The sequence below is a fragment of the Pongo abelii genome, chromosome 14 (assembly GCF_028885655.2).
Source record: "Pongo abelii isolate AG06213 chromosome 14, NHGRI_mPonAbe1-v2.0_pri, whole genome shotgun sequence".
Taxonomy (NCBI): Eukaryota; Metazoa; Chordata; class Mammalia; order Primates; family Hominidae; genus Pongo; species Pongo abelii.
Window position 1 is genome coordinate 46,293,029 of NC_071999.2, and position 23,833 is coordinate 46,316,861.

The 23,833-nt window shown below is 40.3% G+C and overlaps 1 protein-coding gene, 1 long non-coding RNA gene and 1 pseudogene across 2 annotated transcripts in view; 2 read left to right on the forward strand and 1 right to left on the reverse strand.

Annotated features, from left to right (window-relative positions):
* LOC112128569 (uncharacterized) overlaps positions 1 to 9,568 on the forward strand; it is a 157,087-nt gene extending 147,519 nt beyond the window's left edge. The window contains exon 4 of the long non-coding RNA XR_010136761.1: positions 9,386 to 9,568. This is a non-coding gene — a long non-coding RNA (uncharacterized LOC112128569). The remainder of the gene's footprint in view (positions 1 to 9,385) is intronic.
* Positions 9,569 to 11,029: 1,461 nt separating this feature from the next.
* On the forward strand, positions 11,030 to 19,237 carry LOC129049504 (histone-lysine N-methyltransferase SETMAR-like). Its single transcript, XM_054528948.2, has 4 exons — positions 11,030 to 11,769; positions 12,666 to 13,001; positions 18,036 to 18,109; positions 18,869 to 19,237. Exons 2-4 carry the CDS (start codon positions 12,669 to 12,671, stop codon positions 18,903 to 18,905), a joined length of 444 nt encoding a protein of 147 aa, XP_054384923.2. The 5' UTR covers positions 11,030 to 11,769; positions 12,666 to 12,668; the 3' UTR covers positions 18,906 to 19,237.
* LOC100436176 (ras-related C3 botulinum toxin substrate 1-like) lies at positions 11,653 to 12,594 on the reverse strand (annotated as a pseudogene).
* Positions 19,238 to 23,833: the final 4,596 nt, after the last annotated feature.

Consider the following 23,833-nt stretch of genomic DNA (forward strand, 5'->3'; position numbering starts at 1 on the left):
TACAGGCGTGAACCACTGCGCCCAGCCTAAGAACAGTTTTTATATTTTATTTTCACACTGAAAATCAGTCAGATTTGCTCCAGGCTCAAAGAGCATATTTATGTCAAATTAAACGAGGGTTAGCTGCACTTTTTTTTTCCTAAATGGGAAAAGGGTTAAAAGATGAACAACTGCAAGGCCATAATCACTTGCCCCTCCATTGTACACAATTTACATTTCTATGGGCAATAAACATTTGCATTATTATCAGTTTTCTACAACTTATAGAAGTTGTAAAATGGCTTAAAGGCAGTTTACATAACAGGACACCCCATAATCTTTCACCCATTTCAAAGTCTTTAACAGTTTTTCTTGGCATTACTAATTCCTCTGCCTAGATTGCAAGTCACTAAAATTCTCTTCATCTAATCAGTTCTTTTTTTTTTTTAGATGGTGTTTCACTCTGTTGCCCAGGCTGGAGTGCAATGGCATTGATCTCAGCTCACTGCAACTTCCACCTCTTGGGTTCAAGTGATTCTTGTGCCTCAGCCTCCCGAGTAGCTGGGATTACATGTGTGTGCCACCACACCTGGCTAATTTTTGTACTTTTAGTAGAGATGAGGTTTCACCATGTTGGCCAGACTGGTCTTGAACTCCTGACCTCAAGTGATCTGCCTGCCTTGGCCTCCTAAAGTGCTGGGATTAGAGGCATGAGCCACCCCACCTGGCCAAATCTGTTCTTATTAAATACCTACCATGTGCCAAGCACTCTGCTAAGTGCTGGGGCTCAGTGGTGAGGAAAGCAGATGTCATTCCAGCTGTCATCATCTTTTAGTTAGTTTTTTTTTTTACACTTACTGAAATCACCTTTCCAAAAATTATAACAGTGAGAAAATTATGGCAGTAGAGGTGATCTGATATAGCCAACCCCTCTCTTGCCTTTAGCTTTCAAGCTAGCTTTGGAAGACATTTAGTTTATAGTTTAAATGATAATGAGCCTTCCCCCAAACTCAGCTGCCTTTGTAAAGCAATGAGAGACCTCCAGGCTTGGGGGAAGAGAGAAGCCTGAATTCTGCTAAGGAGTAGACGTAAATGATTGCCAGCCATTATTCCAAAGGTCCTACAGATAACATCACTATTGTAGAACCTATTGTCCTTTTGAGGTATCTTTTCAGGCTTTTTGCATATCTGACACCCATAGCTCCACCTGGACCCACCCAGAAGCTACTCAGTGCAAGAGGACAGCTTCAACTCCCTATGATTTCATCTCTGCCCCAACCAATCAGCAGCAAGCACTTATTGCATAACCACGCCCACCCCTTCCCTCTAACTAACTTTGAAAAACCCTTAACCTATGAGCCTTTGATGAGATTGATTTGAGTAATAACTCTGTCTCCCATGTGTTGTGGCTGGCCTCACATCAATTACACTTTTTTTTTTTTTTTTTTGAGACAGGGTCTTCTTCTATCTGTCACCCAGGCTGGAGTGCAGTGGTGCAATCTTGGCTCACTGCGGCCTCTGCCCCTGGGGTCAAGCGATCCTCCCACCTCAGCCTCCTGAGTAGTTGGGACTACAGGTGCATGCCACCACACCCAGCTATTTTTTTTATTTTTAGTAGAGATGGAGTTTCACCATGTTGCCCAGACTGGTGTCGAACTCCTGAGCTCAGATGATCCACCTACCTGAGCCTCCAAAAGTGCTGGGATTACAGGCATGAGTCACCATGTCCTGCCAAACTCTTTCTTTACTGCAATGCCATGGTCTTTATTTGTGCAGCAGGCAGGAAGAACCCATCAGTTGGTTACATTACCAGTTTATTATAAAGGATATTACAAAGGATATAGAAGAGGAGATGCATAGGGCAAGTTATGGGGAAGATGTGTGAAGCTTTTATGTCCTCTTCAGGAGCACCACCCTCCAGAAACCTCCACATGCTTAGCTCTTCAAAAGCTCTCCAAACTCTGTCTTTTTGGGGTTTTATGGAGGCTTCATTACATAGGCATGACTGATTTAACCTTTGGCCATTGGTGACCAAATTAGCCTTCAGCCCCTCTCCCCTCCCTGAATGTTAGGGAGTGGGGCTGAAAGTCCCAACCCTCTAATCCTACCTTGGTCTTTCTGGTTACCAGCCCCCATCATAAAGTTACCTAGGGGCTGCCAGCCATCAGTCAGCTCATTAGCATACAACAGATATCACTTTGGGGATTTTAGGAGTTATATGACGGGACACTGGGTCAAAGACCAAATGTGTATTTCACTGTACTACAGTCCACTCACAAACTTCTTATGTCAAAAGGATATACAACTCAAAAGATACTGCTATATTACTAGGATCCCATTTAATCATTAATAATCAGTCCAGTTCATTATATTGGTGAATATCTGCCAGAGTGAGGCCACTCAGGTCTGCAAGCTTCCATTCCATCTTGTCAGGTTCCTGAGATGCTCCAAGCCTCTTTCAAGGTGTTAATGCAATTTTAGATTTCCCTCAAGGTATAACTCATTTATTCATTCCTTTAACCTCCTTCTCTACTATTGTTAATGGTGGAGGGTGTCCAGATTCTTGGCATCTCGAACAAAGAAATGGACAAAATGCACAAACAAAGCAAGGAAGGAATGTAGGGTTTTATTGAAAATGAAAGTACACTTCACAGTTTGGGAGTGGGCCTGAGCATAGGGGCTCAAAGGCCCTGTTACAGAGTTTTTGTGAGTTTAAATACCCCCTAGGATTCCATTGGTTACTTGGGATATGCCCTATGTAGATGGAGAGGATGAAGTAAAGTTACAAAGTCATTTACGGCCTATCCTCTATGGAGAGGCTATTTCCTGTTATAGCTGGAGTGTGAATTGGCCTTATGTTCCCTGCTTCCAAACCCTGCCTCACTATTCCTTCTTCTCTCCACTAATATCCAAACTTTTCCACCTTTGCAAGAGACATTAGAATCGGCCACTGCATTGGTCTAGATTGCAGGCAAGTCTAGCAAGTGACTTCCCCTCAGTCCATTCTCATTCAGATAGGATAAGAACACAGATGAAGAACTAATAAGCCATCTTTACCAACAGGCAATATAGCTACATTCACTCTTAGCTCCTGTGAATAAAAAATAAAATTCTAAGGCCTTCCAGCCATCTGAATGGACCCCTCCTCTGCCAAGAGCATTCCAGAGTTAGCCTGAAAGACTGGTTTCAGGCCATGATGGGAAGGGGGAGCTGAACATGCCTTGTTATACCCTCCTTCCCTTCCTCCTTTTCAGAATTACTGATAAAACAAACTATTTTTTATTTTATTTTATTTATTTATTTTTTTGAGATGAAGTTTTGTTCTTGTTGCCCAGGCTGGAGTGCAATGGCATGATCTCAGCTCACTGCAACCTCTTTCTCCCGGGTTTAAGCAATTCTTCTGCCTCAGCCTCCTGAGTAGCTGGGATTACAGGCACTTGCCACCATGCCCAGCTAATTTTTTGTATTTTTAGTAGAGATGGGGTTTCACTATGTTGGCCAGGCTGGTCTCGAACTCCTGACCTCAGGTGATTCACCTGCCTCAGCCTCCCAAAGTACTGGGATTGCAGGCGTGAGCCACCGTGCCCAGCCAACTCTTAAGTCTTCAAAGAAACATTTACAATGATTCTGTCTTTGAAGCCTGCTACCTGGAGGCATCATCTGCCTGATAAAACCTTGGCCTCCACAGCCTCTTAACATAACCCAAACATTCCTTTCTGTTGATTCCAGGTCCTTAGATAATAACTCTTTCAAACAATTGCCAATCAGAAAATATTTGAATCTGCCTATAACTTGGAAGCCTCACTTCTAGTTCTTCCACCTGAGGACTAAGCTCTGATTTTTTATCTGGCCCAAATTATTACCTAAGGGGTGTAGGGAGTCATGCCCTACAAACCATAAATTCTCATCAGATGGGTTTTATTTGACCCTATATATCATGACTTACTTTTCAACCTGACTCTGGCATAACATTATGAGACACGGAAAAAATATTTAACCCCAAAATATATATTTCCTTGCCATACCTTGAAATTGCCCTGCAAAGTCTCTCATGGGAAAAATCCACATTCTATAGAAAATCCCCTTTCCCCGTTGTTTTCCTTCCTTCCTTCCTTCCCAGATCCAGGATATAATCAACTAAGAGGCACCCTTTTAGGTCTGATAAGAAACATTTTACAACCTGCTCCCTCTCTGAGGACTGGTATCTGAGAGATCCCTCTGCAAAGTAAAATTTGGTCTCCACAATCCTTTATTTTATTTTATTTTATTTTAAGACAGAGTTTTGCTCTGTCGCCCAGGCTGGAGTGCAGTGGCCCGATCTTGGCTCACCACAACCTCCGCCTCCCAGATTCAAGTGATTCTCCTGCCTCAGCCTCCCAAGTAGCAGGGACTACAGGCATGCGCCACCATGCTTGGCTAATTTTTGTATTTTTTGTAGAGATGGGGTTCACTATGTTGGCCAGGCTGGTCTTGAACTCCTGACCTTGTGATCCGCCCACCCTGGCTTCCCAAAGTGCTGGGATTACAGGCTTGAGCCACCGCGCCCGGCCCACAATCCTTTATCTTAACCTGAACTTTCCTTTCCATTGATCCCAGGTCTTCAGATAAACTCAGATAATTGTCAACCAGAAAATGTTTAAATTTACCTATAGCCTGGGAGCACCCCCCCCTCCCCCGCTTAGAGTTGTCCTGCCTTTCTGAACCAAACCAGTGTATTTCTTAAATGTATTTGATTGATGTCTCATGCCTCCCTAAAAATATATAAAACCAAGCTGCACCCCAACCACTTTGGGCACATGTTCTCAGGACCTCCTGAGGGCTGTGTCACGGGCTGTGGTCACTAATATTTTGCTCAGAATAAATCTCTTAAAATATTTTACAGATTTTGACTCTTTTTCTCGCCACACCTTTCTGGACCAATGTATATCTTACATGTACTGATTGATGTCTTATGTCTCCCTAAAATGTGTAAAACCAAGCTGTACCCTGACCACCCTGGGCATATGTTCTCAGGATCTCCTGAGGGCTGTGCTACAGGCCACTGGTCACTCATATTTGCCTCAGAATAAATCTCTTCAAATATTTTACAGAGCTTGGTTCTTTTTATTGACACCTCTATTTTGCCAGGTGGAGTAAAGCTACAACCCACCTCCATCAGGTCCCTAGGAATCTTGGCATAAGGTTTAAACACATTGTGGCAGTTTCTTGCTTAGGAATCATTCTTGCTTCCAGCATTTGTAGTTGCATTCCTGATCCTAGGACCCTTGCATCAGGTAGCGGGGAAAAAGTTGAGGTGACGTGGGGAAGAAAGAAAAGAAACTACAATCATTATAGCAGTATACACCTCCCTTGGTAAGAATTGTATATCATATCAGCATTGTCCCCACACCCTCTTCCCTAGACCAACCAGAATAACAGGAGAATCCAGTGTGGACACCCCTCATGTCGAGTGTGAGCACACACTCAGGAAGGCGTGTAAGCCAGCCCTTCATGCATTTATCTTTCTCTGTTTTAGACAACCAATGTTCTAATTGCCAGTTTCACTCCTCTATCAAACTATTACTCTGAGGAGGAGATTTTCCTGCCCACTGTTAGACATTATGGGCTGTACAGTGTGTTCCTTGGTCTGAGGAAACTGTGGTCAGCCATCCAAATCCATGCAATATCTTCTGGTCTGTTTTGTTTGTTTGTCTGTTTTTGTTTTTTTTAAATAGCACTCTGAGAATTTGTATTTTCCACTGGGTAAGCAAAGCCAGGTCCAGAGTCAATGTCTGTTCCTGTGAAGGCCCATTTGTAAGCCGCGAGTGCTACCAGTATCAGTCTCACTTGCCAACCATGTTCAGGGCCTTGTTACCAGGGAATCTGCCCATAGCCACTGGCAGTCTCTATATCTTGTGCTGATAGACACAACAGTTTTTACTGGCATTATGTGCCTGAGAGGGTGCAAAAAGAACGTGTTTAGATTTAGCCCATCTCTGCATTGTTGCAGTATCCCCATATCCACCCATTCCATGGGCCCAGGTGGCCAATTTGTAACAGTACTGACTCCATGTTAGAGAAAAGCTTGTTTGCTAGAATAGAATTATGGCTTTGCTTGAATTTGTAGATTATTTACTAAAAACAGCATCAGGAAAACAGGATCTTCAACAAAGATAAAAGAAAATACTCTGCCCAGGCCGGGCGCGGTGGCTCATGCCTGTAATCCCAGCACTTTGGGAGGCTGAGGTGGGCAGATCATGAGGTCAGGAGATCGAGACCATCGTGGCTAACACGGTGAAACCCCGTCTCTACTAAAAATACAAAAAAAATTAGCCAGGCGTAGTGGTGGGCGCCTGTAATCCCAGCTACTTGGGAGGCTGAGGCAGGAGAATCGCTTGAACCCGGGAGGCAGAGCTTGCAGTGAGCCGAGATTGTGTCACTGCACTTCAGCCTGGGTGACAGAGCGAGACTCCGTCTCAAAAAAAAAAAAAAAAAGAAAATACTCTGACTAACAGCTCTGGGAATAGGCTGACCAGCTGGTAAGAATAGGCTAATGGCGACTGCAGAAGGTCACAAAACATTGACAAGAAAGCAATGATTCAGCCTGGGCAACAGAATGAGACCTTATCTCTTCTGAAAATCAATGAAATAATCAGGGCATGGTGGCATGTACCTATACTTCCAGCTACTTGTGAAGCCGAGGCAGGAGGATTGCTTGAGCCTGGAAGATTGAGGCTGCAGTGAGATGGCACCACTGCATTCTAGCCTGGGCGACAGAGCAGAACCCTGTCTCAGAAAAAGAGAAGTAATAATTAACTGCCTGCCTGAAACTGTGCACATTTCACAAGAATGTTTTGATCATCATTTCCCTAATTTCCCTTAAAAGCCCCAGATCTGGAGGCCCAACTTGGAAAGGTAGTCTTTGAATGCTAGTTGACTGCCTTCCCTACATTGCTAGCTTTCTGAATAAAGTTAACTTTCTTTTCACCAAAACTTGTTCCTTAAGTTTTTGGCTTTCAAGCAATGAGTGGCTAGACCTGAGTTTAGTTACAATCTCAAGAGAGCACATGGGGATATTTGTTTGATAATTCTTATCACCTGCCAGATCTGGAAGGGGTATCTTTTGGTGGGCATTGCCATGTCCTACTTAATGAATGCCTCAAATTTTGATAGGGCTATGCCCCATATGGGCTTCCCTTTAATTGGATTCCGTTGCCCTCCTGCCTGACTGTGTGGCCAGGTCATTGGCCACTGCCCATGGGTCAGTAAAAACCCAAACATAAGGTCTTTTTTACCACTGTTCAAATCTTCCATCACTGCTAGGAAAATAGCACATAATTCTGCCCACCAAGCTGATTTGTTTTTACTTTCTTTGATTGGGGTGGTATCCTCCCAAATAAGATGATGTCCATTCACCTTGAAACTGCCATTCACAAGCTAAGCAGATCTTTGTCAGTCATTTGAGAGCTGTTCATTGGGCACTATCCACGCGATGATAGAATCTAGCAGCTCTCTTCACACAGTTCCAGACTTAATCTTAGGGGGAAAAGTTTTCTCTGTTTATCCCTTCCTTGTATTCCTCAGGTGGTTGATCCTGTATAAACCATTTCCATTTTATCATGGAACTCCTCTAGGCACTGCTGTCCCCATTAGAGTGTCTCTCTGACACTGACCAAGACATCAGGTTTCAAGATCATTTGTGTCCTTCAGTCATAGGGGTAGCTTCAATTAATGTCCCATATCAAGGTAGCAAATGCCCCTTCATTGGAAATGCTTTAGTCCAAGGTTCCAGTAATTGTCACTGAGAGGTGCTCACGGACTTTTACCTTAAGCTCCGGTTTACATTCCACATAGGGCTAACGAACAGAGAATTTGTTCATACCAGCACTCCAGCTTCTACTCTACATTCTGTGTGAGCTCTGACAATCTTATTTGTTCCCGTTTACCCTGTTCAAATAATATTGCTTAAAGGGCAGATTGACATGCCTCCTGTTTCACAGCACTAGGTGGGGGAAACATTCCCCAGTTGGGTACAATGTCCATCCCCATAACACAATCAGGTAAGACGCAACCACATTACATTGTGTTCAAACATACTAACTTTTCTATAAACTTTTACCTTAATTCTATCAACACTTTCCTATCTGTAGCCTCCATTAGAACTTTACAGTCCATGAGTTCAAGACCAGCCTGGGCAACATGGGGAGACACCATCTCTACAAAAAAATTAAAAATTAGCTGATTAGGCCTAGCACAGTGGCTCATGCCTGTTATCCCAGCACTTCGGGAGGCTGAGGTGGGAGGATCACCTGAGGCCAGGAGTTTGAGACCAGCCTGGCCAACATGGCAAAACCCCATCTCTACTAAAAAAAAAAAAAAAAAAAAAAAAAAATGCAAAAATTAGCCAGGCCTGTAATCCCAGCTACTCGGGAGACTGAGGCAGGAGAATCACTTGAACCTGGGAAGCAGAGGCTGCAGTGAGCAGAGATTGCACTCTAGCCTGGGTGACACAGTGAGACCGTGTCTCAAAAAAAAAAGGAAAAAAAATTTCTCTGATAACCTACAGGATACATTTGGCAGTTTACTTTAATAGTCAACAGGCTCTAAATTAATTAATTAATTAATTTTGAGACAAAGTCTCCCTCTATCACCCAGGCTGGAGTGCAGTGGCGTGATATCGACTCACTGCAACCTCTGCCTCCCAAGTTCAAGCGATTCTTGTGCCTCAGCCTCCCGAGTAGCTGGGATTACAGGCACCCACCACCACGCCTGCCTAACTTTTGTATTTTTAGTAGAGACGGGATTTCACCATGTTGGCTTGGCTGGTCTTGAACTCCTGACCTTGGGTGATCCACCCACCTTGGCCTCCCTAAGTGCTAGGATTACAGGCATGAGCCACTGTGCCCGGCCTGTCAACAGGCTTTTAAGTTTACTCCCCTTGAGGAGGTATTATGATTCATGGCAACATCATCTCCCTGAGTAAATAATCTTATTGTGAGTTCCTCAAATTGTTGACTTACTGATTAACGTATGTTCTACTGATACTGAAATAAAAAGGATGCTGATTTATTTCTGAATCATGAAGTTTTACTTATTGTCTTGCACGTGGACATTTTAGCTTGTATGTTGCAGTCTGTAGTCAATGATGGTATCCTCTAATGAAAAAGGACAACTCTGGTATGAGGAGTCCTCTTCCCTTCTTCTAAACTCTCCTATAAAAGCCTTCCAACTTGTAACAGACTCTGGAAAACTCCCAACTTGGTTGGCGTGTCTTCCTGGGTTGATCTTCACAGTTGTCTTTCAGTAAACTTTTATCAAATTATTTCTGTCCCAACAGCCTTAATTTTGGCTGACATTTTTGGTGTAGCTGGCAGGAATTCAGAGTGATTTCCCTGGATCACCCAGCATGGCTTCTGACCCTCTGCAGGTACTGGCAACAAACCCATTGCATTCCTGAACTTGATGGCCCTGCTGGATGCTACAGACAAGTTCCTTCAGAATCAATAAACTTCCCATCTTGGTCAAAGTTCTGGTTTATTGAAGCTGGTATCCTCCTTGGCTGGGAGGCACAAAGACTCTTTCGGACACAGGGTTACTGCTATGAGTTCAAGGCAAGGGTAGAATTCTAGGGCAGGGTAAAATAGGAGATCTGTGAATTGTTGTCCTGGAATTTTGGGGAGAGACAACCTTTTCCTTTCTCCTTTTTGATTGCATGAAGTTGAGACACTCACTGCCTCCAGCCCAATGGGAAAACTGGGCCGGGCGTGGTGGCTCACGCCTGTAATCCCAACCCTGCAGATCGCCTGAGGTCAAGAGTTCGAGAACAGCCTGGCCAACATGGCGAAACCCTGTCTCTACTAAAAATACAAAAATTAGCCGGGAGTGGTGGCATGAGCCTGTAATCCCAGCTACTTGGGAGGCTGAGGCAGGAGAATCACTTGAACCCCGGAGGCGGAGGTTGCAGTGAGTCGAGATCAAGCCACTGCACTCCAGCCTGGGTGACAGAGCAAGACTCTGTCTCGAAAAAAACAAACAAACAACAACAACAACAACAAAAACAAATGGGAAAACTGAAACTAGCAGAGGTGTCAGACATACTACCCAAAATATGTAGCAATCTTATAGGAGAATACTCACACAACTTTTTGCTTAGTTGACAGGCTTTCTAAAGACTGATCATCTCTTGCCCGTGAGCATCCTGCCACTTCTTTGGAAGTGATTTGGGAATCCAAGATACATAAAAGAATCTTTTCAGCCTGTTGGGTGAAATATATAGGAAGAAATACTCTAGCCAGAGCACTTGATCCACTATATAGTTTGTCTTGCTCAAAACCAAGATAGAAAATGGGTCTTCTAAGACTGAAGGTGCACCATCTCTGTCAACATCAGATGATTTTATGTATAATACTTATGGTCCTTCTACTTGCAAGTACTTAGATAAGCGGACCTGCTAACCCAGGATAGTCATAAGCAGCACTGGCAAAATGGGGATTTAAAAACAATTGTTTTACCCATGACATTTTTATTCAGTTTGATTATTCCTTGTGAAATGAGTGTAAATTAATCTCTACTTCATATATCAAAATACAATCTTCATCCTTTGATCATATCAAGTGTTTCACACACTCCACTCCAGTACACCCACAACTAAGAGCAGAATACTTCATTACAGGAAACATGTGAATCAGAGTTCTGTTCAAAATCTTAGCAAAACTGGTCAATTTTTTTTTAACAAAAATTCAGTATAAAATAAAAAAGACTGATCCAAAGAGCTGAGTTTGTTATACTCATTTCATTATGATATACAGTACAATGTTATGTAATGAACATGGGTTGATAAATTATTGGTGCATTAAATGGCAATGTTTCATTAAGGAGGCTGTTCTGCTTTACCTATCTGAAAATTACTTAGAAAATGTCTGCATTTCCTATTTTAGAAGCTACAGTTTTCCCAAAGACAAGGTCTTTAAATAGTTTAATGCTTAGTGTTCTTAACATAACAATGCAACTTAGTTCAGAAGGTATTTTGTCAACTCTTAATCTAAGTAAGAATAGGGGTGTGTTAGGCCATTCTTGCATTGTTATAAAGAACAACAATGTGGCTCAGTTATTTATAAAGAAAAGAGGTTTAATTGGCTCACAGTTTTGCAGTGTGCAAGCATGGCTCCAGCAACTGTGTGGCTTCTGGGGAGGCCTCAGGGAGCTTTCATTCATGGCGGAAGATAAAGACAGAGCAGGCACCTCACATGGCCAGAGCAGGAGTAAGGAGGATGGAGTAGGTGCAACACATTTTTAAACAACTAGATCTCATGTGAACTCAGAGCGAGAGCTCACTTATCACTAAGGGGATGGTGCCAAGCCATTCATGAGGGATCTGCCTCCATGATCCACACTGGAGACTACATTTCAACATAAGATTTGGAGGGGACACATATTCAAACCATATTAAGGGGATCTAAAAAAATAAGGCTTTAAGAAGTCTTGTCATTTCAGAGCTAAATTTTAAAGAATGTGAGTCTCAACTTTTATCTATAGAACAAACAAAATCTTAAAGTGACTGAGTGGTTCAAAACGGTTTTATGGAAAATTAATCTGTAACTAAAATTTGGCATTGAGTGAGAAGGCACTACCATTTTTTAAGCAAAATGTACAACAGTTTCAAAGGGCAGGGCTAAGAATGAGAGGCTCAGACATTTACAACAGCAGGCATTTTCTCTTCCTCTTCTTCACAGGAGGTGGGCAGAGAACTGCTCAGATAGCTTCGTCAAACACTGTTTTGAACCCTCGCTATGTGAGAGCCAAGCACTTCAGGTATTTTAAAGCGCCAATCTCCTTATTCCTGGCTAAAAACTGCAGATAGGTGATGGGAGTCAGCTTCTTCTCCTTCAGTTTCTCAGTTGTGTCTTTAACAACACTAAGATCAAGTTTACTTCCCACAAGAATGATGGGAGTGTTGGGAAAATGGTGCTGCATTTCAGGATGCCACTCTGCACAGACATTTTCAAATGATGCAAGACTCACAAGAGAGAAGCATATTAAAAATATGTCTGTTTACAGATAGAATGGGGGCATAATCTGTCATAATCTTCTTGTCCAGATGTATCCCATAAACCCAGATTCACTGGCTTTCCATCTACCTTAACATTGGCAGCAGAATAATTGTCAAAGACAATAGTGATAATGCATTGGGAAATGCATTGGGTGTAACACTGATTAGTAGGCAAGTTTTACTTATAGCTCCATCTCCAACCACCACACACTTGATGGCTTGCACCTGGGTCACTCGCTGGGCCCTGGCAGTGGTGGTTACGCACTAAGGCAAGAAGTGGTGGGATAGAAGCATGGTAGGCAGGTGCATGGCTGCAGGTGGCAGGGGATGGGGTACCAAGGTCGTTGTCCATGCCACCTCACCCTTAGCCCAAAATGGGAATCTTTCAAAAATGCTAAAATAATTAATTCACGTGCACAATTGGAAAAAGATGGGTTTAGACAAATTGAGTGGGAGGCTTACTGTCACCAGCACTTAGAAGCTTCTATTTAGGTGAGTGCAAAAGTAATTGCAGTTTTTGCATTGTTGGAATTTGCCATTTGGTATTGGAATACATTCTTAAATAATGTGGTTATGATATACATCATTTTAGTGAGTATTTTTCACTTTATTTCTTTTGTAATGACATTACTTGATGTTTATTTTTTGTTTATTTTAGACTATGGAAATGATGTTAGACAAAAAGCAAATTCAAGCAATTTTGTTATTCGAGTTCAAAATGGGTCATAAAGCAGTGGAGACAACTCGCAATGTCAATAATGCATTTGGTCCAGGAACTGCTAATGAACATACGGTGCAGTGGTGGTTCAAGAAGTTTTGCAAAGGAGACAAGAGTCTTGAAGATAGGGAGCGTAGTGGCCAGCCATCAGAAGTTGACAATGACCAATTGATAGCAATCATCAAAGCTGACCCTCTTACAACTACACAAGACGTTGCTAAAGAACTCAACGTTGACCATTCTATGGTCATTTGGCATTTGAAGCAAATTGGAAAGGTGAAAAAGCTTGAGAAGTGAGTGCCTCATGAGCTAAGCAAAAATTTAAAAAAAAAAATTTTTTTTTGAAGTGCTGTCTTCTCTTATTCTACGCAACAACAACGAACTATTTCTTGATTGGATTTGTGCAATGAAAAGTGGATTTAATTTTTTTTTTTTTTTCTGAGATGGAGTCTCGCTCTGTCATCCAGGCTGGAGTGCAGTGGCGCAATCTCAGCTCACTGCAACCTCCACCTCCTGGGTTCAAGCAATTCTCCTGCCTCAGCCTCCCAAGTAGCTGGGACTACAGGCGCATGCCCCAGTGCCCAGCTAATTTTTGTATTTTTAGTAGAGATGGGATTTCACCATGTTGGCCAGGCTGGTCTTGAACTCCTGACCTCATGATCCGCCCACCTCAGCCTCTCAAAGTGCTGGGATTACAGGTGTTAGCCACTGTGCTTGGCCTGTAATGGTTCTTATTTTGATTAATAAAGATATATTTGAACCTAGTTATAATGATTTAAAATTCACCCTCCAAAACTGCAATTACTTTTGCACCAACCTATAAAAGAAATTTTGTAAAGGCCGGATGCGGTGGCTCACACCTGTAATCCCAGCACTTTGGGAGGCTGAGGTGGGCGGATCACCTGAGGTCAGGAGTTCGAGACCAGCCTGACCAACACGGAGAAACCCCGTCTCTACTAAAAATACAAAAAAAATTAGCCAGGTGTGGTGGTGCATGCCTGTAATCCCAGCTACTCGGGAGGCTGAGGCAGGAGAATTGTTTGAACCTGGGAGGCAGAGGTTGTGGTGAGGCGAGATCGCGCCATTGCACTCCAGCCTGGGCAACAAAAGCAAAACTCTGTCTCAAAAAAAAAAAAAAAGAAAGAAATTTTGAAAAAAGTTGCCTCTATTCAACAGGTAAATAAAAGGATACCAGAAACTATTTTACTTTTCTTTTTCTTTGAGATAGGGTCTTGCTCTGTTGTCCAGGCTGGAGTGCAATGTCATGATTACAGCTCACTGTCACCTTGCCCTCCCAGGCCCAACTGATCTTCCCACCTCAGCCTCCCTAGTAGCTGGGACTATAGGCACACCCCACCACTCCTGGCTAATTTTTGTATTTTTAGCAGAGACAGGGTTTTGCCATGTTGCCTAGGGAGGTCTTGAACTCCCAGGCTCAAGTGATCTACCCGCCACAGCCTCCTAAAGTGCTGGGATTACAGGTGAGCTGCCGCACCTGGTCAGCCTGAAACTATTTCTAAATTGAAAAAGATTTAGCAACTTTCTCCCTTTCACCTCCAACTGCTTCTCCCTATCCTTCTGGCTCCTTCCCCACCCCCACTCCCTTATTTGATCATTCCTTTCTGCTTGTACCTCTAGCTTTCATATATCTCTTAGGTAGAGACTTTTGGAATTTCACAATGCATACATTTCTTTCTCTCAAAAGAGGGAAAGGTATTTAAATGTAGAACAGATAAGCAAACAGAACAGCTACAGAACAAGAATAAAACTACTGAGATTGTTAAAATACAGATCCAACAAATTTTTTCTAAACTGGGACTAATAAATGCCACTTATGATTTACTGCAAGCATTCCTGGACCTTTTGTGATCTTAGTCTTCCACTGTCATTGGTAAAATATATTCAGCTGCCCCCATTAAAATGGAACACTTATTGAAAAATTAGAAATCTAAAAGAGAAAGAACTATATAAGTGTTTATAAAAGTTAGGCTCTTAGATCAAACAGATCAAAATCTTGAGCTTGGAGCAATAATATAAGGAATCCCTGTTCAATACAAAAGTTTTACTTTTTCTGTTATGCAGAGACCAACAAAACAAAAACAAAAACAAAAACAAAAAACAAACAAAAACAAAAAGCTGAAAGGAGAGAGAGAGAGAGCGAGAGAGAAACTGCTCTATTCTTTCCTGTCCACGTTTGTTAATCAAGCAAACCAGACTGGTAAACAAAAGATAGATTTGTTACTAATTCAAGGATAATTGGGGATTTTATTTTTCTTATTCATTTCAGCCAGTCCTAGCCAAAATGTAAACATTAAAAATTTAACCTTGGCTGGGCATGGTGGCTCACGCTTGTAATCCCAGCACTTTGGGAGACCAAGGTGGGAGGATCATGAGGTCAGGAGATCGAGACCATCCTGGCTAACACGGTGAAATCCCGTCTGTACTAAAAATACAAAAAATTAGCTGGGCGTGGTGGCAGGTGCCTGTAGTCTCAGCTACTCGGGAGGCTGAGGCAGGAGAATGGCGTGAACCCGGGAGGCGGAGCTTGCAGTGAGCAGAGATCACGCCACTGCACTCCAGCCTGGGCGACAGAGGGAGATTCTGTCTCAAAAAAAAAAAAAAAAAAATTAAACTTAAACTCATTTGAAACTGAAAAAAAGGGTAAAATTGATTTTACCAAAATCAAACTGCTCTAGCACTTTGTGAAGCAAAGGCATGAGGATCATCTGAGGCAGGGAGTTCAAGACAAGCCAGGGTAACAATAGTGAGACCCTCATCTCAATGAAAATAAAAATAAAAATAAAAATAAATTAGCTAGGTGGTGGCATGCGCCTGTAGCCCTAGGTACTTGGGAGGAAGCTGAGGTGGGAGGACTGGTTGAGCCAAGTAGTTCAGGGCTGCAGTGAACTACGATTATGCCACAGCACTCCAGCCTGGGTGCCAGAGTGAGACACTATCACCAAAAAACTAAAATCAAACTGCCACAAAAACTTATTTGCCTGAAATTTTGGTCCACAGTCTTCATTAGATTATCTGTAAGGGCAGTTAAATTTTAGCCATGTGAACACATTCCAATTTAGTCAGAAATATAATTTGGATCCAATTGTCTTCTATGAACCAGTGAGTTTTTATTACTATCTCATGACTAAAATTCTAAAATGAAAGCTGTGAAATCTTTGTGTGTGTGTGTGTGTGTGTGTTTAGATGTATTTATACATATATACATGTATTATATGCTGTGTCTACATGGTAAAATCTGGCATAGTCGACCAGAAATCTCTTAAGGATAAATGAGTGCTCATATAAAATATATAGTAATTAACCCTAATGGCTTTTAGTTTATGTGAAATGAGTAAAGCATTAATGAATAAGATGATTTTAAAACTATTGGTAAAATAAAAATAGAAATGTCTTCAGAACTGTCAGCATACACTTTACCTGGGTTTACTGGTCAGACAGTTTTATATCTTTCTCTGCTAGATATCTGAAGCTGTCACGGTTTAACACAAAGGTTATAAAAGTATAAACTCAGCCTAAAACAGAATGATCTTTGTGTAATTTTGTGATAAGACTAATTTAATGTTACAGCCATATCTTCTGGCTTATCAGCAAAATACCAATATACTTAACTTTAAGGTTCTTATTTAAGTGAACACCTGATAGTCACAGGCTATAAAAATGGATAACAAAGAAATAATTTGATACCATGACTAACTTTGTCTAATACCTCAGTTTTCAGAAATAATCTAGGTTATCTGCTAAAATGAATAAATTAGGTAAATTAAATAAATTTCCATAAATGAAATTTTAATGTAATTTGATATCTTAAAGTTGTGTCAAATTAATAGATACTAATTAAATCTGGGTCACTATCAAATAAGATTTTAAAATTGTATTATAGGGAAACGTGTTTCTAAAAATTACAAAATGATTCTCATGATAAATATTGATATATTGAAAATGAACCAGGTAGGTAAAAAAAGAAAAGAAATTAAAGGTAAAATACTGATATGTGACAGACAATTCAAGATCTTGCTTCCTAGGTTTCATTAAATTTAAGAGTTAAAAATTGTAATCAATATATAGAATTCTGTATATAAAGAGTACATATATATACAAAATGTATTTTTGATAGAAAAAAATTATAAGAAAGTCACAAAGTGGCTGGGCACTGTGGCTTATACCTGTAATCCCAGCACTTTGGGAGGCCAAGGCAGGTGGATCACAAGGTCAAGAGATTGAGACCATCCTGGCCAACATGGTGAAACCCTGTCTCTACTAAAAATACAAAAATTAGCTGGGCGTGGTGGTACGTGCCTGTAATTCCAGCTACTGGGGAGGCTGAGGCAGAAGAATCGCTTGAACCCAAGAGGCAGAGGTTGCAGTAAGCCAAGATTGTGCCACTGCACTCCAGCCTGGCAACAGAGTGAGACTCCATCTCAAAAAAAAAAAAAAAGAAAGAAAGGGACAAAGTTATGTTCTTTATTAAGAAAAAATAATTTTGTCTAATTTGGAGGTTAATTAAACATTGTTTCAAAATATAGAACAGATAGGAAAGAACCAGTAAGTAGGAGAGTGATATGTGAAGAAAGTATAGATATGAAAACATATTTTTGATAAGAAAGGTTAAAAAGAAAAGATAATAATGTTATATGAGAAAAAACTTTATATGGTAAATTTGTGTCCTAAGGTAAAATTTAAGAGAGCAAAAGTATAAGATAAAGCAGAAATTTCAAGCATATTGTCTATGGTACATATTGTCAGAGTATGTTGTGATAAGGTTTGTGAAAAGAAAATTTATGAAAGGAAATTTGCATGTGATCAAGTTGGCTATAATTAAAAGGAAATTACTTATAAGTCTTTCTAAAGATTGAGCTTTGATATTAAATTATACTAATACAAAACTAAAATTTTGGTTCTCTATGTTAGAATAACAAGTTTTTCATCAAGTATCGATTTGCTTTTAGTAAAATTCAGAGGTTCTGAATTTTTAATTCTGAAATCTGTATCTTTTTAAAACTTCTCAGACTTATATCTTGGAAGTTCAACTTTTACTGTATCTTGCTGCATGTGATTTGCAGGTCACATGTCATTGCCTTCTATTTTTTTATCCCTGGGAAAGGTACATCTTTTTGCTTGGCTGGGATGGTAACTCTCTCCTTCAATGTTTTTACCAATTCCTGTAACTTTTGTTCTGGTTCTAACACTGATGTTGTGGCCTGACACTGAAATGTTTTATCTTGAAGGTGTAGAAAAGCAATGTTTTTCTTCAGTATAACTTGATTCTGTACTCTTGGGGTTTCTTTATAGGTCTGCATTGTTCAGTATAACCAGGAAACATCCGTGTTGTTACTAAGAGTCCCTACTTTGTGTCGCTACACAAGGTACTAGTTTTCTTGTTTACATTTCTCCATAATAAATTGTACGTCATAATCCTGGACAAACTCTTCCTCTGTCTGCTTAAATTCAAGTAGCTTTTTCATCAGGTTTGACTTCCAGGTTATCTAAATGGGCTTCGCATGAGGAAAAGCAATTACACTACAGAAGGTTTTTCTTTTCCTTTTTGGTAACAGGTCTGAAAAAAAAAAGATTTTACATTTTATCGAGATAATCCTTGTGTTGTCTTTATTAGGATTTTGGTTACTTAGGAAAACTGAGCTTTAAATGGGTTAAGGTTTTCACAACCATGTAACTTCTATATAGCTTTTGAAGTTTTATGATTATCACTCTGGTTAAATGAATAACTATTATTTAACAGTGACCTGTGATTGTTTTGTTTTTCGGATTTTTGTTTTTGTTTTTGTTTTTGTTTTGAGACAGGATCTTGCTCTGTTGCCCAGGCTGGAGTGCAGTTGTGTGATCGTAGTTCACTATAAACTAGGCTCAAGTGATCCTCCCACCTCTGCCTCCTGAATAGCTGGGACTACTGATGCATGCCAGAACATCCAGCTAATTAAATTTTTTTTTCATTTTTTGTTTCAGAGATAAGGTCTTGCTTTGTTGCCCAAACTAGAGTCAAGTGGTACAATCACAACTTGCTGTAATTTTGAACTCTGGGGCTCAAGCAATCCTTGGTCTCCTGAGTAGCTAGGACTACAGGTGTGTGTCACCATGCCCAGTTAATTTTTCATTTTTATTTGTAGATACCAGGTCTCCCTACGTTGCCCAGTCTGGCCTTGAACTTCCGGCCTCAAGCAATCATTCTGCCTTGACCTCTCAATGTGCTGGGACTACAGGTATGAGCCACCATGCTGTAAAAACTTTTCGTGGAGATGAGATCTTGCTAATGTAGCCCAGGCTGGTCTTAAACTCCCGGCCTCAAGCAATCCTCCCACCTCAGCCTCCCAAATCTCTGGGATTACTGGCCTGAGCCACTGTACCCAGCCCATGATTCTCTTTTGATCAAATGTTTCAAACCTTTTGACATCTTTGGCAGATTTCACTAGGATCAAAATTCTAAATTACTTTTTTTTGGCTTAAAATTAACTTTGGGATATTCTAGTTGGGCCCCTGGAAACATCAAAGAATGTATCTCTCATTTTGTAGAGATATTAAATTATTTGGTAAATTGTATGGTAGGCATTGTCAAATAACAATAATATTAGATCTTCTCTCAGTTACATTTATGGGTATGTTATTGATATGTGTTTCCAAAATCATACAAATTAATAAAAATATAATATTTTGTCTGTCATAATTTTATTATGATTTTTGATTGCTATGTTAAAGTTACATTTGTATGAATATGTTATTAATTTAAATATTCTAAAAATTATATAAAAGTTATAAAATTCTGATGGTCCTGATGTGACACTGTCAGTCATAATTCTGGTTGCATCTACTAGATATTTTAAATGCTGCATGTAATAGCAATAACTAAATTTCCTGGTCAATTGGAACTTTCATCAGATTTTAATCATGCCTATTCTAAGTTTTTATCATCCACAGCTGTTGTTTTGAATTCTTCTCTAAACGCATTTGCAATCAGCTTTAGTCCAAAATTGCTTTTCATGGAAAAGACTAATAAGTACTCTTGAACACTGATTTCTGATAACTTTAAGATAAATGGACTAAATAAAAACTCCCAGAATTCTAATAAAAGACTGACTCATTCATGAGGATCGTTAAGTCAACATCAGGCAGAAAAAGAATTACAAGGGACCGAACTGATGGAGCACTAAAATGATTACATAAATTTTTGTTTGAAATACTGCTGATTCTTTTTGTATTTTGTTTTCCAAAGTCAACACTTCCACAGTACATCTCACTACAAAGACATTCCCCAAGGCTAGTAGGTGACCCAATGCCAATCAGCCCACTCTGTGATTAGCCCACCATAGTCCTATCTTTTGGTGTTGAGTGGTCCCACAATCTCCAAGGTTTCAAAACTTCCTTTTTATCTAAGCCCCCTGAAGTAACAACCACTCACTGCAACCATTGGCTGCCACTTCCAAAACTGCAGCTTTTGCCAGTAACTGTAGCTTTTGCCAGTAACTTGCCATTACACATACAAAAGTCAGGTTCTCTCTCACAATACAAAGTAATCCCTGGTACTCCAAAAGCCAAAGAGATCAGGTACTACTTTTAATTGCTTTTTTTTTTTTTTTTATTCTGAGACTGGGTCTTGCTTTTTTACCTAGGCTGGAGTGCAGCGGCAATATCTTGGCTCACTGCAACCTCTGCCTTCCGGGTTCAAGTGGTTCTCCTGCCTCAGCGTCCCGAGTGGCTGGGATTACAGGTGTATGACACTACGCCCAGCTAATTTTTTTAATTTTTAGTAGAGATGGGGTTTCACCATGTTGGCCAGACTGGTCTTAAACCCCTTACCTCAAGTGATCTGCCCGCCTCGACTTCCCAAAGTGCTGGGATTACAGGCATGAGCTACCATGCCAGGCCTTTAATTCCTCTTATAACTGTTCATTATTTAACAATTTGATTTCCTCTATGACAATATAAACTGCAATTTATAAATTAATAGAATCAGATTTCAAAAAAATTCTTGAACCTAATAATTCAATCTTATCTTTTAATTCTAAATATATTTTCCCTTTTTTTTTCAGAGAAGGAGCTGTGAATATTATATAATCTACAATCTTTTTTGTAATGTCCAGGATTTTTGCAGTAATTGCAAAGCAGAGGATTAGGTTGGTTTTGGAACTTATTAGGTTAGACAATTGTTTTAGTTGCAAACTCATGATCTTTTTTGCTTTTCCCCTCTGTTTGGCTTTCTTTTCTTTTTCTTCCTTAGTTAGGGTATGGGATATTTGATCAGCAAAATTAACTAGCTCATGAGTTTGAGAGGCAGTCCAACTGGGGCATTGTCTCTTTGTTACAAATGCCAGTTCTTCATCTTATCCATTTACGAAGTTTTAGTTAAGGAGAGCATCATTTTGGTAAGTTAGCATACATTTATTCTGATAGGTCTGAATATTGTTTAAATAGTTTTTTTTTTTTCACACTCTCATAGTATAACATTACAGGCTCATCAAGATTTTGTTTGCATTGTTATATTTTGCTCCAATTAACTACTTTTGGAAAACGAAGGGGATAGGATTTAGCAAAGCTTTGGCAGTATTGTAGGCCCATTCATGATCTGCTTCAGAAAATTTATGGAAGTCCTTTAAACAAGTTCTCCAATTTGCCTTTGCTGTCTAATCTTTGGCTTTACTTTCTGACACTAATATGCGAATCACTTGGTATAAACCAGAGAATCTGGGATTATAAGCTCAAACATTTAAATCACATTTTCTAGCAAATTCGATGGGGTCCTGAAGAGGATCTGGGAATTTTTAAATTATGCTTTTAAGTTCTACTTTTGAACCACGGTTGATATATCAAGTCAGGTTCTCCTCTAATGGACACAAGGTATTTCCAAAATGGAGCCAGAACAGCGGAAGAAGGAGGAAGAGGAGGAAGGGGAGGTAAATCTGGACAAGGAAGTTCTGTCAAAAGAGAAGGAGGAGGCCGGGTGCGGTGGATCACACCTGTAATCCCAGCACTTTGGGAGGCCAAAGCAGGCGGATCACTTGAGGCCAGGAGTTTGACACCAGCCTGGCCAACATGGCAAAACCCCGTTTCTACTAAAAAATACAAAAATTAGCCGGGCGTGACGCACGCCTGTAAATCCAGCTACTTAGGAGGCTGAGGCAGGAGAATCACTTCAACCTGGGTGTGTGTGTGTGTGTGTAGGTTGTAGTGAGCCGAGATCACGCCACTGCACTCCAGCCTGCGTGACAGAGTGAGACTCTATCTAAAAAAAAAAAAAATGAGAGAGAGAGAGAAAGAGGAGCTGAAGAAGGGGGAGAAATTTTGGTAGTATTTTTAAATTCAGAAATTGTTTTGTACTTTTGTCTTACTGTTGCAGAGAATTGGCTTTATCACAACCTCTTTTAGAGGCTAAGTACCATTGAAAATAGCTCCCAGTTATTTTCTTTTCTTTTAGAGCCGGCTTTTACTAATGGATCATGCAGATAAACTAGTTTAGGTATTTCAAAGGTACCTCATTTTGGCCATTGGAACTTGGGGTCATCTTGAGTAATATGAAATCCATTTTTTTCTAGATATTTGCATGAGGAGGTGCTGCGAATATTAAACAGGAATCCAGCTGGTGTTTCTAGTGGTGGATCTCTACTTAAGGAGGAAGCCTCCGTTATAGAAGTAAGATTGCCCATAATTAAGACTTTCCTTTTGAATGGCCAAAAAGACCTAGCAGGAAGAATTTCGATCACTCAAGAAGAAAAGTTTAAATTTGCCAGTTGAACTGAGCTTCACAATCTGGCCAGTTTTAAAGACTTTTTTTTTTTTCAGTGATAAACTGCTATCTCCCTGACCAAACTTCTGAATGAGAGAAATGTTTGAAAAGCTCTAAGGCATAATTCAAATAAGACCTTAATATCAGAGAAAAAGTGAAACTTACAAATCTGTGGTCAGCAAAATCACTAAAGAATAACAAATGAAACTCCTACTGAACAGTAGAGTTTCAATTTTAGCCCTTTAAATTTAGGGATGTGTGTAGCTCAAATAATGTCTCAATCCTCAAGAAAGCCAGAAAGATTCAGACTCGAGAGGAGCCTTTCTAGAGATTGTTGTTGACTCCAGCAAGGTTGGATAAACTACTGGCACCAGTTCTCTAGTTGTCAGTGAAGTGACAGTGATCACTGGAGGTCTGCTTTAGGTCCTGTTTGGGTCACCAAAATGTCAACCTTAAGAATGAGATGCAGAAAATATGATTAAGCATAGAGTTTACTTGAGCTCAAAGATTGAAGATGGCCACCCAAAAGCATAGATTCAAGTTTCCCTGAATACACACTTCTGTTTGCTGTAATTACAAGTGGTTTAAACATTTTAAAAAAATAATTAGAGACAGGGTCTTGCTGGGCCTGAACTCCTGGCCTCAAGCAATCCTCCTGCCTCAGCTTCCCAGAGTGTTGGGATTGTAGGCATGAGCCACTGCACCCAGCCTTACCAGTGGTTTTTAAAGCAAAAAAATAAAAAAGAGGCAATTCCTAAATTGTTTACCAAGATTTTACATTAAAATGACATAAGTTATTGATTGGCTATACATTGTTCTTTGTATCACAAATTTCAGGAACATGAAGATAATGGGTGAGGCAGCTAGTCAAGAACAAAATGCCTTTAAACAATTGCCTGGGTGCATGGGGCATGACTGAAGCTCCATACTCATGTTTCTCTGGGCCTGATACATTTTGCATACCTCACATAGATCAGATTGCTCTGAGCTATTTCTCTTTTTCTCATGGATAATAGTATTTTTCTCACAGGGTTTTCATAAAGATTAAATAAGAAATAGCAAATTGCATATAGTGTCTACTACAGAGTAAGTGTTCAATAACAGTTATGATGAAATGATTACAGTAATTGAGAAGAGAAAGGAGAGATAGGAGAGAGGAGTAAAGTTCCCTAAGAAGGCAAAGATGTATACCCTCCTAAGCGCAGGTAGTGGAATTAACTCTGCATTCACCAGGGGATAGGAAACTTTTCCCTTCACCCTTTGAAGGTTCACTGAAAACTGACAAAAGGCAGATTAATAGGAGAAAAGGCATACACAATTTTATTTTCACGTGGCTAGCCTGGGGGAATCGCAGAAT

Coding starts and splice junctions, on each gene's coding strand:
- LOC129049504 (XM_054528948.2), top strand. CDS start 12,669: ATGGAAATGATGTTAGACAAAAAGCAAATTCAAGCAATTTTGTTATTC. Junction 13,002..18,035: donor ATTTGAAGCAAATTGGAAAG/GTGAAAAAGCTT, acceptor GTTTCTTTATAG/GTCTGCATTGTTCAGTATAA. Junction 18,110..18,868: donor ACTTTGTGTCGCTACACAAG/GTACTAGTTTTC, acceptor TTTTATTTGTAG/ATACCAGGTCTCCCTACGTT.